The 12179-nt window shown below is 43.0% G+C and overlaps 2 protein-coding genes across 5 annotated transcripts in view; one reads left to right on the top strand and one right to left on the bottom strand.

Annotated features, from left to right (window-relative positions):
* The window catches only part of LOC105555492 (vacuolar protein sorting-associated protein 35-like), a 9187-nt gene extending 3197 nt beyond the window's left edge, over window positions 1–5990 (bottom strand). Inside the window, exon 1 of one of the 2 annotated variants that reach the window (XM_012002461.1) lies at window positions 5800–5990. Coding sequence is in view for 1 of the 2 variants with exons in the window: in XM_012002460.1 (XP_011857850.1) it covers window positions 5595–5597 (3 nt within the window). In the remaining variant the exon portion in view is untranslated. Of the gene's footprint in view, window positions 1–5594; window positions 5696–5799 lie in introns of those variants that run through there. The other variant, XM_012002460.1, reaches the window with a different exon arrangement.
* ORC6 (origin recognition complex, subunit 6) overlaps window positions 5561–12179 on the top strand; it is an 8873-nt gene continuing 2254 nt past the window's right edge. Inside the window, exons 1-6 of one of the 3 annotated variants that reach the window (XM_012002462.1) lie at window positions 5561–6238; window positions 7468–7597; window positions 8840–9003; window positions 9548–9637; window positions 11499–11611; window positions 12028–12096. In XM_012002462.1, the coding sequence (XP_011857852.1) occupies window positions 6174–6238; window positions 7468–7597; window positions 8840–9003; window positions 9548–9637; window positions 11499–11611; window positions 12028–12096 (631 nt within the window). In that variant the 5' untranslated portion in view covers window positions 5561–6173. Of the gene's footprint in view, window positions 6298–7467; window positions 7598–8839; window positions 9004–9547; window positions 9638–11498; window positions 11612–12027; window positions 12101–12179 lie in introns of all 3 variants that reach the window. The other 2 variants (XM_012002463.1, XM_012002464.1) reach the window with 2 other exon arrangements.

The raw sequence follows: 12179 nt of genomic DNA, 5'->3' as shown, positions 1-12179 counted from the left end.
CCACCACCATGCCCGGCTAATTTTTTTTGTATTTTTAGTAGAGATGGGGTTTCACCGTGTTAGCCAGGATGGTCTCGATCTCCTGACCTCGTGATCCGCCTGCCTCGACCTCCCAAAGTTCTGGGATCATAGGCATGAGCCACCGCGCCTGGCCCATTTACCAATTATTAACAGCTGCTGCACACAGAGCCATGCCCCATCACTGAAGTTAACAGAATAAGACTGACAAAGGAGAACAGTATGTGTACAGAGAATTGCCTCTCTCTCAGAAACTGACTCAACATTCTTGTAGTAGGCTGACATCAAAGAAACTTGCAGTGGTAGTTCATGGCTGTGTTCTGCTAACACACTCTGAATCCAGCCCAGACAAAGCCATCTGACCAATCGAAATCTTGTGATAGGTATAGCCGAAACCAGTCTCTAAAGCCTCTCTTTTCCCCTAGACTACTTATCATCTGCATTTCAGTCTATTCTTAGACAGACTAAGGAACTAGTTTACAAGAACACTGACCAGCCCCTCCTTGGCAATATATAACAAGACTAACCAGCCTAGAAATAAAATAGCCGAAATTGTTAGTGACTTACAGTAGAAAACAATAAAGAGCACTGCCCTCAAATAGCTTACATCATTTCAAATGTACTGATCTACAGCTACAGTGGACAAAATATGTCTAGACACTCTTCTCTTTCCCATCAGCAAAAGTCTGCTTGCAAAATGAATTCAATCCCCCTGCCAAGAAGAATTAACCACTTCTTCAAGTCATATAAACACTGTTTACATCTCCACCACAGCATGCATCACATTATCATTATAAATGATGGTCATTTTTACATCCTTGGGACCCAACACACTGCTTGACACATAATGGGTGCTCCATAAATGTTCACTGCAAAAATGAATACACTGGTTTTAGAATGTTTAGATATTTAACAAAAAAATGACTGAATAATTAATGGATGAATAAACAAATTGTGGTACATATATACAATTACAGAATATTATTCAACCATAAAAAGGAATGAAGTATTGCTACATGAACAAACCTAGAAAACATCATGCTAAATGAAAGAAGCTAGACACAAAAAGCCATATGTTCTAAGATTCCTCTTAAATGAAATATTCTGTACAGGAACAGAAAGTAGACTGCTGATTACCAGGAGGGAGGCTGAGAGGAATAATCGCTTAATGGGTACTGGGTTTCTTTTGGGGGTGGGGAAAATGTTTTAAAACCAAAGGTGGTGATTGTACAGTATTGTGAGCACACTAAATTGTTCACTTTAAAATCGTTAATTTTACGTTATGTCATTTCACTTTTATTTTTTAAAACAATGACTAAAGACAAAATGCCTCTCACACAATGAGTTGAAGAGGTGGAAGGCAAGGACTTAAACATCAACCTGCAAGTAAAATCTAGTCTGTTTCATTAACTAAGAAAAGTAAAACAACATTTCATTTTGAGATCAACAAAGAAACGTGAGTCACATAAAACCCACGTCTGAACTATGCTAGTTCTGAACTAGCATAGTTCAGACGTGGGTTTTCAATTTTCTCTTGTTCTAATTTTGGAAAGAGAAAAATATTAACTGAATAATGAGCAATGCCATGCATCTCCCCTTTTTTTCCCATGACTAACTCTAGTAAACTGAGCTCTGCTGCAAGCACTCTTCCTCAGAAGCACAAACAAATTTCAAAGAAAAAGTTAGGTATCTTTTAAACTTCACTTAAAGGGAACATGAATTTATCCCAGCAGAACTATTACCATAAAATGCTAGTTTCAGAGGCAAGGATGACTACCAGCATTTAAAGATTCTGACTTAATGAAATTTACTACTCATCATGGGCTAGTCTTCTCTGAACTTTAGTGAAACCAGGCCATCATTTGGAATATTTTGGCTCCTTACCTCTGGATGCAATAGATTTAATAATAATTTGAATCAATGGATTTCATTAAGTTCAACTGACCCATTTAGAGATAAACAGTGATACATCTGAATTTTTTTTATTTTTCTTTATGATACATCTGGATATTTTAATTAAAAATGACTTACTATAGTGGTAAAATGTACGTAAAATTTACCATTTTAACCACATTTAAATGTGCAGTTCGGTGGCATTAAGTTAAGTACATCCACATTAATGCAGTTACCACCATCTATCTCTAAAACTTTTTATCTTTACAAATGCAAATGGAACTGTGGCCATTAAACTCCCATTCCGATCCCCCAGGCAATCCTACCTTCTTTTTTCTGAGTTTGACTACTCTACATACTTCATATAAGTGAAATCACACAATATTTTTCCTTTTATGTCTCACTTATTTCACTGACTATAATATCTTCAATGTTCATCCATGTTGCAGTATGTGTCAGAATTTCCCTCCTTTTAAAAACGAAATATTTCATTATATATCTATATATATATACACATACTACATTTTGTTTATCCATTGACATGTAGGTTGTTTCCATCTTTTGGCTGTTGTGTACGATAATTTTTATTACACAGCAAATGAAACTGTGGCTACAAAGAGGTTACAAACAGTTACAAAAACATTTGTATAGAATGACTAGAAAGATTTAGAGATGTACAAACAAAGGAATGCAATTTTAGGAAAATTCTTCTATTTTGTCTCAACTGGGCTTAAAATAGAAATGTAAATACAAAATGTTGAAGATTACAGAATGACTTATTACAAAGTAAGCTACAAATGAAGACATAAAGCTATAGTAATGCAGTCTATTTTTATATATTACTCATAAAACAGTGTAGTTATGCTAGCAACAGCTATTCTAAGGGCTATTCTTGATGCCTTCCTAGGAAGGGTCACATAGAGCCTTAACAATTATAATATGAACACGCTATCATTAAACACAAGTCAATTAACCAATGTTTCCTCAATCATTAAAGTGGTTTTCCATTTGTAAATGACTGTACTTCACAGCTACACGGATCAGAAGAAAATGGAAACCCCAAGGCCAGGCGCGGTGGCTCACGTCTGTAATCCCAGCACTCTGGGAGGCCGAGGCGGGTGGATCATTAGGTCAGGAGTTCGAGACCATCCTGGCTAACATGGTGAAACCCCGTCTCTACTAAAATTACAAAAAATTAGCCGGGCGTGGTGGCATGCGCCTGTAGTCCCAGCTACTTGGGAAGCTGAGGCAGGAGAATGGCGTGAACCCGGGAGGCAGAGCGGAGCTTGCAGTGAGCCGAGATTGTGCCACTGCACTCCAGCCTGGAAAAAAAAAAAAAAAAAAGAAAAAAAAGAAAATGGAAACCCTACAGAATGGGGATCAAATTAACATTTGTGATTAGGCCCATTTTAGCTTGAGACCCACAAACAGCCCTCTCAAGACTACAGTTATAAGGTGCAGAGCAAAGCAAAGGTCATCATGAACTGATCACTTGGAAAACTACTCTCCATTCAAACAATGTGCTTTTGTTTCCCCTTCTATGAAACAGAGATGAGAGCACCCCCACCACTGTTATGAAGAACAAATGAAACCAAAGCTCAAAAGGTGCCTACTACTTAGTAATAAGCACTTAATAAGTGCTACAATTATTATTCAGTTTAGATACAAATAATTATCTCCACTTACGTCAGAAACCTATTGTGGTTCAATCTCCCTGCTCATATGCTGTAGATGTAATCTGACAGTACAAGGTAAACCAAATGTAACACTCATCTCTTCAAACAAAGATACAGAATATCATGTTAATGAAAGAACTATTTTAAAAATGACAGGGCATACATTGACAACTGAAGTAGAGAGAAATAAGGATGATGAGGGCATAAGAACTTCAAAATGTAATTTGAACACCAAATGGCTCTAACTTCATTTCCAATACATATCCCCAAGAATCCTTTGATGGAGCACACTGAACATTCTGGCTTCATCTATTAGCAATACCTTTTCTTTCCACCTGGAGAATTTCTGTCCACCCTCTTTATAGTCTCAGTTCACGTTACTTCCTGTAGTTGCTCCCAAAATCCCCAGGCAAAACTATCCCTCCATGACCCCAAAGCACTGAGTTGACAATGTTAGTAAAGCAATCCACACATTGTATTACAGTTAAGTTCTACAAGCTTATCTCCCACAGTAGCCTCTTAAGTTCGACATTGGAACCCAGTGCCACAGTCCGTGACACTAAAGGCACACAAGATGTTTGATGAATTGAAGTGGATTCTAGAAGTTTAGGGCTTGGAAGGGCCAAAGGGGCCAACACTTTCTTTCGGATGCAAAAGTGCGACACCAAGAAGACTAAACGACCTGCCTAAATTATAGACAGTGACTGTGAAAGAACGAATACTCAAGTTCCCTTTCCCAGTAAAATTCATGAGGACAAGATTGTGTGTCTGGCTGATTGCTCCCAACTGGTTCACCCAACAAAGAATCGGAGTGCGTAATACATCCTCAATTAAGTGTTTTCCATAAAAAACAATATAAATGTCAATCCATAAACGCTGGGAAACACACAAATCCTAAAGTTAAATTTTGCGCCGGTCTTGTTTCAATTCCCAATTGCAAATATTCTGAGAAACAGACAAAAATCACCTTGTAAGGCAATGTTATATGAAAATAGTATTTGTAAAACACTTAATCCTTTCCCGCACTAAGACAGTTAAAGTGAAATCTGTTTCCAGGCTTACAGATTTACAGAAGCCTGTCTACACAGAGTGAGTAAGATAATTAAAGCGGACATACAGTATATACCCAAAAAATTTATTTGCACAGTGCAGGCTATGTCAAACGCTAATAAAATGCAAGTGACAACTTGCCTTTGTGGGAACCAGACACAAAGATTCACATTTTGAGGAAGTTCAAGTTTACCGGCCAACAGCCACACCACGATTTGCTGCCGTCATAGAGGGGCCCTAAGGAGAAGGACTGCTTCCAGCAAGTCAAATACTTGGATTTCATCAACGGAGAGACAAAAGAGCCAAGGTGCGCCCAACGCACAAATGCTAAAGGAAACAATCAGTCTCCTTCCCGACCGTCAGGATTAGAAGACAGCCTGATTCCTTCCAGGAAATTCATGTAAGCAGGTCCCCAGAACTCGCTGACAAACACTGCAGCCGAAGGCGGGTATGAGGCCAAGAAATGCCAAGGAACCACTGCGACCCCTCCAGGAGGGCGTGAGGACGGCCGAGCACAACTAGGCACAAAGGTAGAAACGCAACATCTGGGCGGGTCCCGGCGCCAACTCCGATCTCAGGGCCTCCGCGCGCCCAGGGGGCCAGATGCTCAGACCTTGGACTACGGGTCCCCTCGTGGCGGGCAGGCGGCCGATTCCACTTACAGGAGGCCGCAGGCCTTCATGGACCCCAAAGCATACAGGCCAAGTCACCCCCACAGAGAGGCCGCCCCGTCTCTCAGCAACGGCCGCAGCCAGGAGCCGCCGCCCACCCCGGCCCGGATCAGCCTGCCCGCGGCCTTTCTCCTCCTGTCCCCTATCCCGCAGGCCAAATCGGGCTGGTCTTAGTCCCGAACGGTCTTTGGGGCCTCTTCTCCACTCGCTAGGGTCCGGGGCGGTGGGAGAGAGCAGGGACTACAAGGAGGGTCGGCTAGGGTGCTACTGCCCCCTCAACACTCACCATGGCGACTCCCCAGAGCCTGCAGCAAGAAGCACCCACCCCGCGCGGAGCCTCCCGCGGTCATGTGACGCTGCGGCCCCTCCAAGCCCCGCCCTGTCTAGCCCCACCCCCGGGCCCTACAGGCTGCTCATTGATTGGTCTACTTCTAGGAACCGAAGTCTCGCGTGCTTATTGGCCCCGGCCACTTAACGCTAGATGGACGGACCTGGGCGCCAGCCAATCTCACCACAGCGTGTGAGAGTGGGCGGTCGGTGCAGCGCAGTGGGGATCCCCCGGCGGCAGACAGGAGACAACAGGAGGGAAAGGCAGTGTGTGATGAGTTTGTCAAGAAGAAAGGAATGGAAGGAGGGAAAGCCTACAAGTCCACATTCACCATACCTGCCTTGGCGAGTGGGCTGGTGATGCGCATGCGCAAAAGGAAGACCCTGATTGGCTTGTGGGACGGTCTCAACGTCCTGTCCCAACCAATCCACATGCGCCGGGGGTGGGGCCTGGCTCTCACTGGCTGGTGCAGCCTTTGCGCGCGGGTTTCATTGCCCCGCGGCTTTTGCCCGAGTTGTTCGCTTTAGTCCCGGCGCTATGGGGTCGGAGCTGATCGGGCGCCTAGCCCGGCGCCTGGGCCTTGCCGAGCCCGATATGCTGAGGTGAGTTCGGCCGCGCAAGACCAGGGCTGGGCTCCCGCCTCGCGGCCCTGGGCCCTCAGGCGAGGCCGACGCCCTTCCCAGGCGTCGGGCGGCGCGGAAGTGACGGGGAGCGCTGGGCCCGCGCGGGGTTTAGGACACCTACTTCAAGAGAAACTTCCCGGCCGTAAGCTTGAATGAGATGGCAAGAAGGGCGATAGCAAACGGTGATGGCAAACGTCCCTGGGAACAGCCAGCCCTGTCCGCGGGTAGCACGGTGGTAGAAAAATGAGCCAGGGAGAACTTGCCGCTCATTCCGCCAACGCCTACTGCAGTCGGGTTTACAGCAGGGAACCCGACAACGCGGCGCAGACTCCGTTGTCTATAAGGGCGAGGACCTTAACCGGGCCGTGTGCCAGAACCACTGGGCGTGGGGGGGAGCGCGGCCTAGCGGCTGCCTTTAACAAAACAACAACAAAAACTCGGAAAAGCGGGCGCTGTTCCCGCTGAGGCTGGATTGATGGCAGGTGCTAGGCGAGGAAAGATATGGCAAGAGCTGCCCAGGCAGGGACGACAGCTCCTGCAAAAGCCTTGAGATGGGAAGCGGGATCCGGGGTTCGAAATAAAGCCATTGTAGCTAAAACGTGGAGCAGTCAGGCGAGGGAAGGCAAGGAATAGAGCACTTAAAAGATTTGAAGACACACCTGCGAGACTCGGTAGTCGTTTAGAACAGTGGTTCTCAAAATGTGGTTCCTGGGCCAGCAACAGCCATATCATCTTGTCTCTTGTTAGAAATACAAATTCTTCGGTCCCACCTCAAGCCTACTGATCAGTAACTCGGCCTGGGACCAAGTAATTTGTTTTCATAAGCCCCCAAGGTGATTCTCGCCTACAATCATGTTTAAGAACTACTGATTTAAAGGAAATAGGAGGAAAGGAGGAGCCCTGGTCTAACCTGCCTGTCTCTGTGATAGTTCATGCTTGTTCCAGTAATGGAGGGAGGAAAGAAGGGTTATTTTTTTGTCGAAATTTAACTTCCTTTTGCCTGAAAGCATTTGAGCACAGTGATATTTGGAGTCGGTGCTGGTTCTGTCTTCCTCTCCCCAGAGGTATGACCTTCATTCCCAGCCCCAGATAAACGTGCCACAGGAGTTAGGTTTAGTGTGAAGCTCACCAGGCTGTATTCATTGTTTACCAACGTGTTGAGCAAACTTCTGAATAAGTTGTAGCAAACACACTGCCCTTTTAACCAGGAAAGCAGAGGAGTACTTGCGCCTGTCCCGGCTAAAGTGTGTCGGCCTCTCTGCGCGTACCACGGAGACCAGCAGGGCAGTCATGTGCCTGGACCTTGCAGCTTCCTGGATGAAGTGTCCCTTGGACAGGGTAAGTAGGTCCCACCGAATGTCTGAATAATCCAGTGTAACAGTGAAGCTCTTTTAACTTTTGGTTGAACTAAACCCCAGTAAAATCCCTTGTTTTAGATTGGTCTGGCTATTCTTGTATGTTATTCTGGAAATACTGTAGAATCATTTTGCTTTGGAAAAAAATTTTGCCATGTTTTCTTTACTCATCACTGTTTCCCTGACCACCTCTTTCTCGGCTGGAGGCCATCTTCCACATTGCTGCTAGCATTACCCTCGTTTTAAAGCACGTCCAAACCCCTGTGCTTTTCTTCCAATGTCACAGTGTTTGAGAGAACAAGCTTTGGGGTCAGGAGGAGTTAGTTGCGTGTTGAGATCAAATCTCCACACTAGCTAGTTCTGTTAGCCTCCAGTGTCCTCATCCATAAAGTGAAGATAAAATCCAATTTCGCTGGATTATTGTGAGGAGGATTAAACGTACCTAACACCGTTAACACGGTACCTGTGTCATCATGTTACACTCATTAAATGGTAATATTAAAAACAAAGCTTTGTTGATGACCATCAAACCCTCCAGCCTCTCTTGAATCCTGGCCTCAAGCTACAGTATTCACTTAACAGACTCTTCACTTCAATGATTTGTGGCTTTGAAAATGCAATACCTTGTTTTTTCCTGCAGTACTCGTCTGGTAAACTCCTATTTGTCTTACATGACCCTGTCTTATTGTTACATTGAAACTTTACTCAAATCTCCCAGACAGAGCTGGTTTCCCACAGTGGAGCCTCCTGTTTCTTTTCCTACTTTCCTTTTCCTCTTTCACACACACACACACACACACACACACACACACACCCCCACACCCCCACCCCATCCCGTCCCTACTCCACTCCCACTACTTCTCTCCTTCCTTTTCCCAATAAATAACAGTTAGCACCTTTGTATAAACAGAAGTAACCATATATGTGTTTCCTGTGGTTTTTTACTGCCTGTTTGACTATGTTAGTATTGTGTTATAATTTTAAATCATCTGTGCATATGCATGACTGCCTGCTTTTGCATAGTTTGAACTCTTTGAAAGCAGTACTTCCTCAGCCTGACATAATTACCAATTTTTTTACTAAATGAAGCTAAACCTTTAGGTATTAAGGTTTGCCACAAAATTAACTTTGAAAAGTTATACTGCTTATTAAACAAGTGTTTAAGGGTACTAATATATAGAATGTAAAGTTTTTATGATTTGTGTATGTGTGTTTCCTTTCACAGGCTTATTTAATTAAGCTTTCTGGTTTGAACAAGAAGACGTATCAGAGCTGTCTTAAATCGTTTGAGTGTTTACTGGGCCTGAATTCAAATATTGGAATAAGAGACCTAGCTGTACAGTTTAGCTGTACAGAAGCAGTGAATATGGCTTCAAAGATACTAAAAAGGTATGGGGCATAAAGAACCTTAATTGAAAATGTATACCAATAGGCGGGGTGTGGTGGCTCACACCTGTAATCCCAGCACTTTGGGAGGCCGAGTAGGGTGGATCATGTGGTCAGGAGTTCAAGACCAGCCTGGCCAACGTGATGAAACCCCATTTCTACTAAAAATGCAAAAATTAGCTGGGCATGGTGTCATGCACCTGTAATCCCAGCTACTCGGGAGGCTGTGACAGGAGAATTGCTTGAACCCAGGAGGTGGAGGTTGCAGTAAGCCGAGAATGCATCACTGCACTCCAGCCTGGATGACAAAGCAAGACTTCATGGTGGGGGGTGGGGAGTGGGGCGCCACCAGAAAATTTATACTGATAGATACAAATTATCCGTTGTCCTATTCTGGTTAATTTTCAGTCTTAAAAAAATAACTCATGTTAAGTGACAGCACACATATCTCATCCGTTTTAAAAGCTGGTAAGTTCTGGTTTGTACTTTCAGTCTCTTTTCAAATAATATTTTCTAACAGATAATTCTGCAATAACTTCTCCTTTAGCTATGAGTCCAGTCTTCCCCAGACACAGCAAGTAGATCTTGACTTATCCAGGCCACTTTTCACTTCTGCTGCACTGCTTTCAGCATGCAAGTAAGTATTTTATTAAACATTCAGTAAAGTTACCAATTTACAAGTTGGTTTTTCATCCCCAAGGATTACTTCTAATTTAGTTGATATCAATTCAGAGCATATTTTCCCCTAGAAATAATATTAGGAATATTGGCCAAGTGACCATATTCCTAGTTTATCCCATAATGTAGCTAACAACTTGGAACTAGTGTGGTCAGAATTCCACCAGCCAAATAGCAGCTGTATACATATGCTGGGAATTCTGATTTCAGCCTGCCTTTTATAAGAGATGATATCTCTTATAAAAGAGATATCATTAAAACAGTCTTCATATGTGATTTTCTGCTCGTATATTTTTAAAAGTACTGGCTGGGCCAGGCATGGTGGCTCCTGCCTGGAATCCCAACACTTTGGGAGGTGGAGGCAGGAGGACTGCTTGAGGCAAGGAGTTCAAGACTAGCCTAGACAACATAGTGAGACCCGAATCTCTTAAGAAAAAAAAAAAATAGCTGGGTGTCAACGCATGCCTCTAGTCCTGGCTTCTCAGCTACTCAGGAGGCTGAGGCTGAATTCTCACTGGAGCCTAGGAGTTCTTGGTTATAGTGAACTGTGGTCATGCTACTACACTGCAGCCTAGGCAACACAGCAACACCCTGTCTCTTAAAAAAAAAAAAAAGCACTGGCTACAACTGTTCTTCAAGGAATTTATAACATATTTTAGTGATAAATTCTCACATCTGAATCTTAGAATTGTGGGTTATCTATGTGTATACTGAAATGTTACCTTGGAAATACTAGTAATAGTTGATATCTTTGTCTAAAATTGTCTTGTTTTTATCTTGCCAGAAAACTCCTTAGAAAACAAAATGTAGTTGGCCCTTAAAGAATGGATTTCTCACTACCTACTCACTAATGTTGGTATGCTTGGCTCTATTAGCTACATACCTAGGAGTATTAATTGGCATTTGTAGAAAACATCTCTTCAATTCAACAAAAGTATGTGCATATAAAGAGGGAATGTAGCTGTTATTGTAGAAAACAGTGAGACTAGTCAACCCTACTTTTGAAACCATATTATACTGAGTAAGAAAAGGTCTTGACAGGTCTATTATCCTGAAGAAAAAGCTTATTTTGTGTTTGTAATTAGTGGTTGCTGTGGAGTGTTACTAGGAGAGTTTATTTTCAGGGTGAGGTGGGGTTGTTACATTCCTGTAATATAAATATAAATATCCTGTGAGTTAAAACGAGTGGAACATTCAAAAGTCCTATGATTGTCATTCATTAAATTAATCTGAGATTTACTAAAGAGTTCTAAAAGTCATGAAACACTACAGCAAATGTCTTTTATGTACTCCTTTTGTTATAAAACAGATCCCATGTGTATTTTAACTCTCAGTCCAATAAACAACTAAACAACTTAGCACAGATAATAACATGTTTGGAATGAAGGAAAAAACTAGAGGCTCTTTTTTTTTTTTTTTTTTTTTTTGAGACGGAGTCTTGCACTGTCGCCCAGGCTGGAGTGCAGTGGCCAGATCTCAGCTCACTGCAAGCTCCGCCTCCCGGGTTTACGCCATTCTCCTGCCTCAGCCTCCCGAGTAGCTGGGACTACAGGCGCCCGCCACCTCGCCCGGCTAGTTTTTTGTACTTTTTTTAGTAGAGACGGGGTTTCACCGTGTTAGCCAGGATGGTCTCGATCTCCTGACCTCGTGATCCACCCGTCTCGGCCTCCCAAAGTGCTGGGATTACAGGCTTGAGCCACCGCGCCCGGCCTAGAGGCTCTTAAAGCATGGTCAAAAAGAAAATAAGTTGATTATCTGGTTGCCCAGAGAAGAAAACTGTACAGGTTTTGAGAAAAGCAACTTATGAAATTGTTTTGTAGGATTCTAAAGCTGAAAGTGGATAAAAACAAAATGGTAGCCACATCCGGTGTAAAAAAAGCTATATTTGATCGACTGTGTAAACAACTAGAGAAGATTGGACAGCAGATCGACAGTAAGTATTCTGTAGTTCAAGAATGTGTCATTTGAAAATGTAGTACTTTTGTTTGTAAAAGTCAAATATTTTCAAATGTGTAAACTGGCTGCTTCCTAAATTCTGTATTACATGTGGACCAGGTATGTTTTTATTGATGTTTCTAACCTATGACTCCATGAATCTATGCCTGGAAAATAGATTCTTTATTAACATGTTCCCATGTTAAATACCAGCCTGTAGATACATAAGCCAGGATAGAAATGATTCTCAAGTCTGACAAGAGAAGCCAAAGAAAAGAGAAGTCTAAGATCATTTGTCTTCTCCTTCTCATATTTGATCAGTTAAGGTGTCTAATTTTATTTGTGATCCAAAACATGCCCAAATACCGAAATTGAGGACAGGAGAAAAATTAACCTTGATAACACTTCTTAAAGGAGAACCTGGAGATTTAGCTGCTCCACCACGGAAGAAAAAGAAGATAGTGGTTGAAGCCCCAGCCAAGGGTAAGTTTTACTAACACGGTACTGACATTGACATTTTATGCAGTGAACAGCCTAGTGCTGCTCTAGCAGGTTGCCTGACAGGA

Source organism: Mandrillus leucophaeus, unplaced genomic scaffold (genome assembly GCF_000951045.1).
Source record: "Mandrillus leucophaeus isolate KB7577 unplaced genomic scaffold, Mleu.le_1.0 Scaffold689, whole genome shotgun sequence".
Lineage (NCBI taxonomy): Eukaryota > Metazoa > Chordata > Mammalia > Primates > Cercopithecidae > Mandrillus > Mandrillus leucophaeus.
This window is presented reverse-complemented; position numbering and strand designations above follow the sequence as displayed.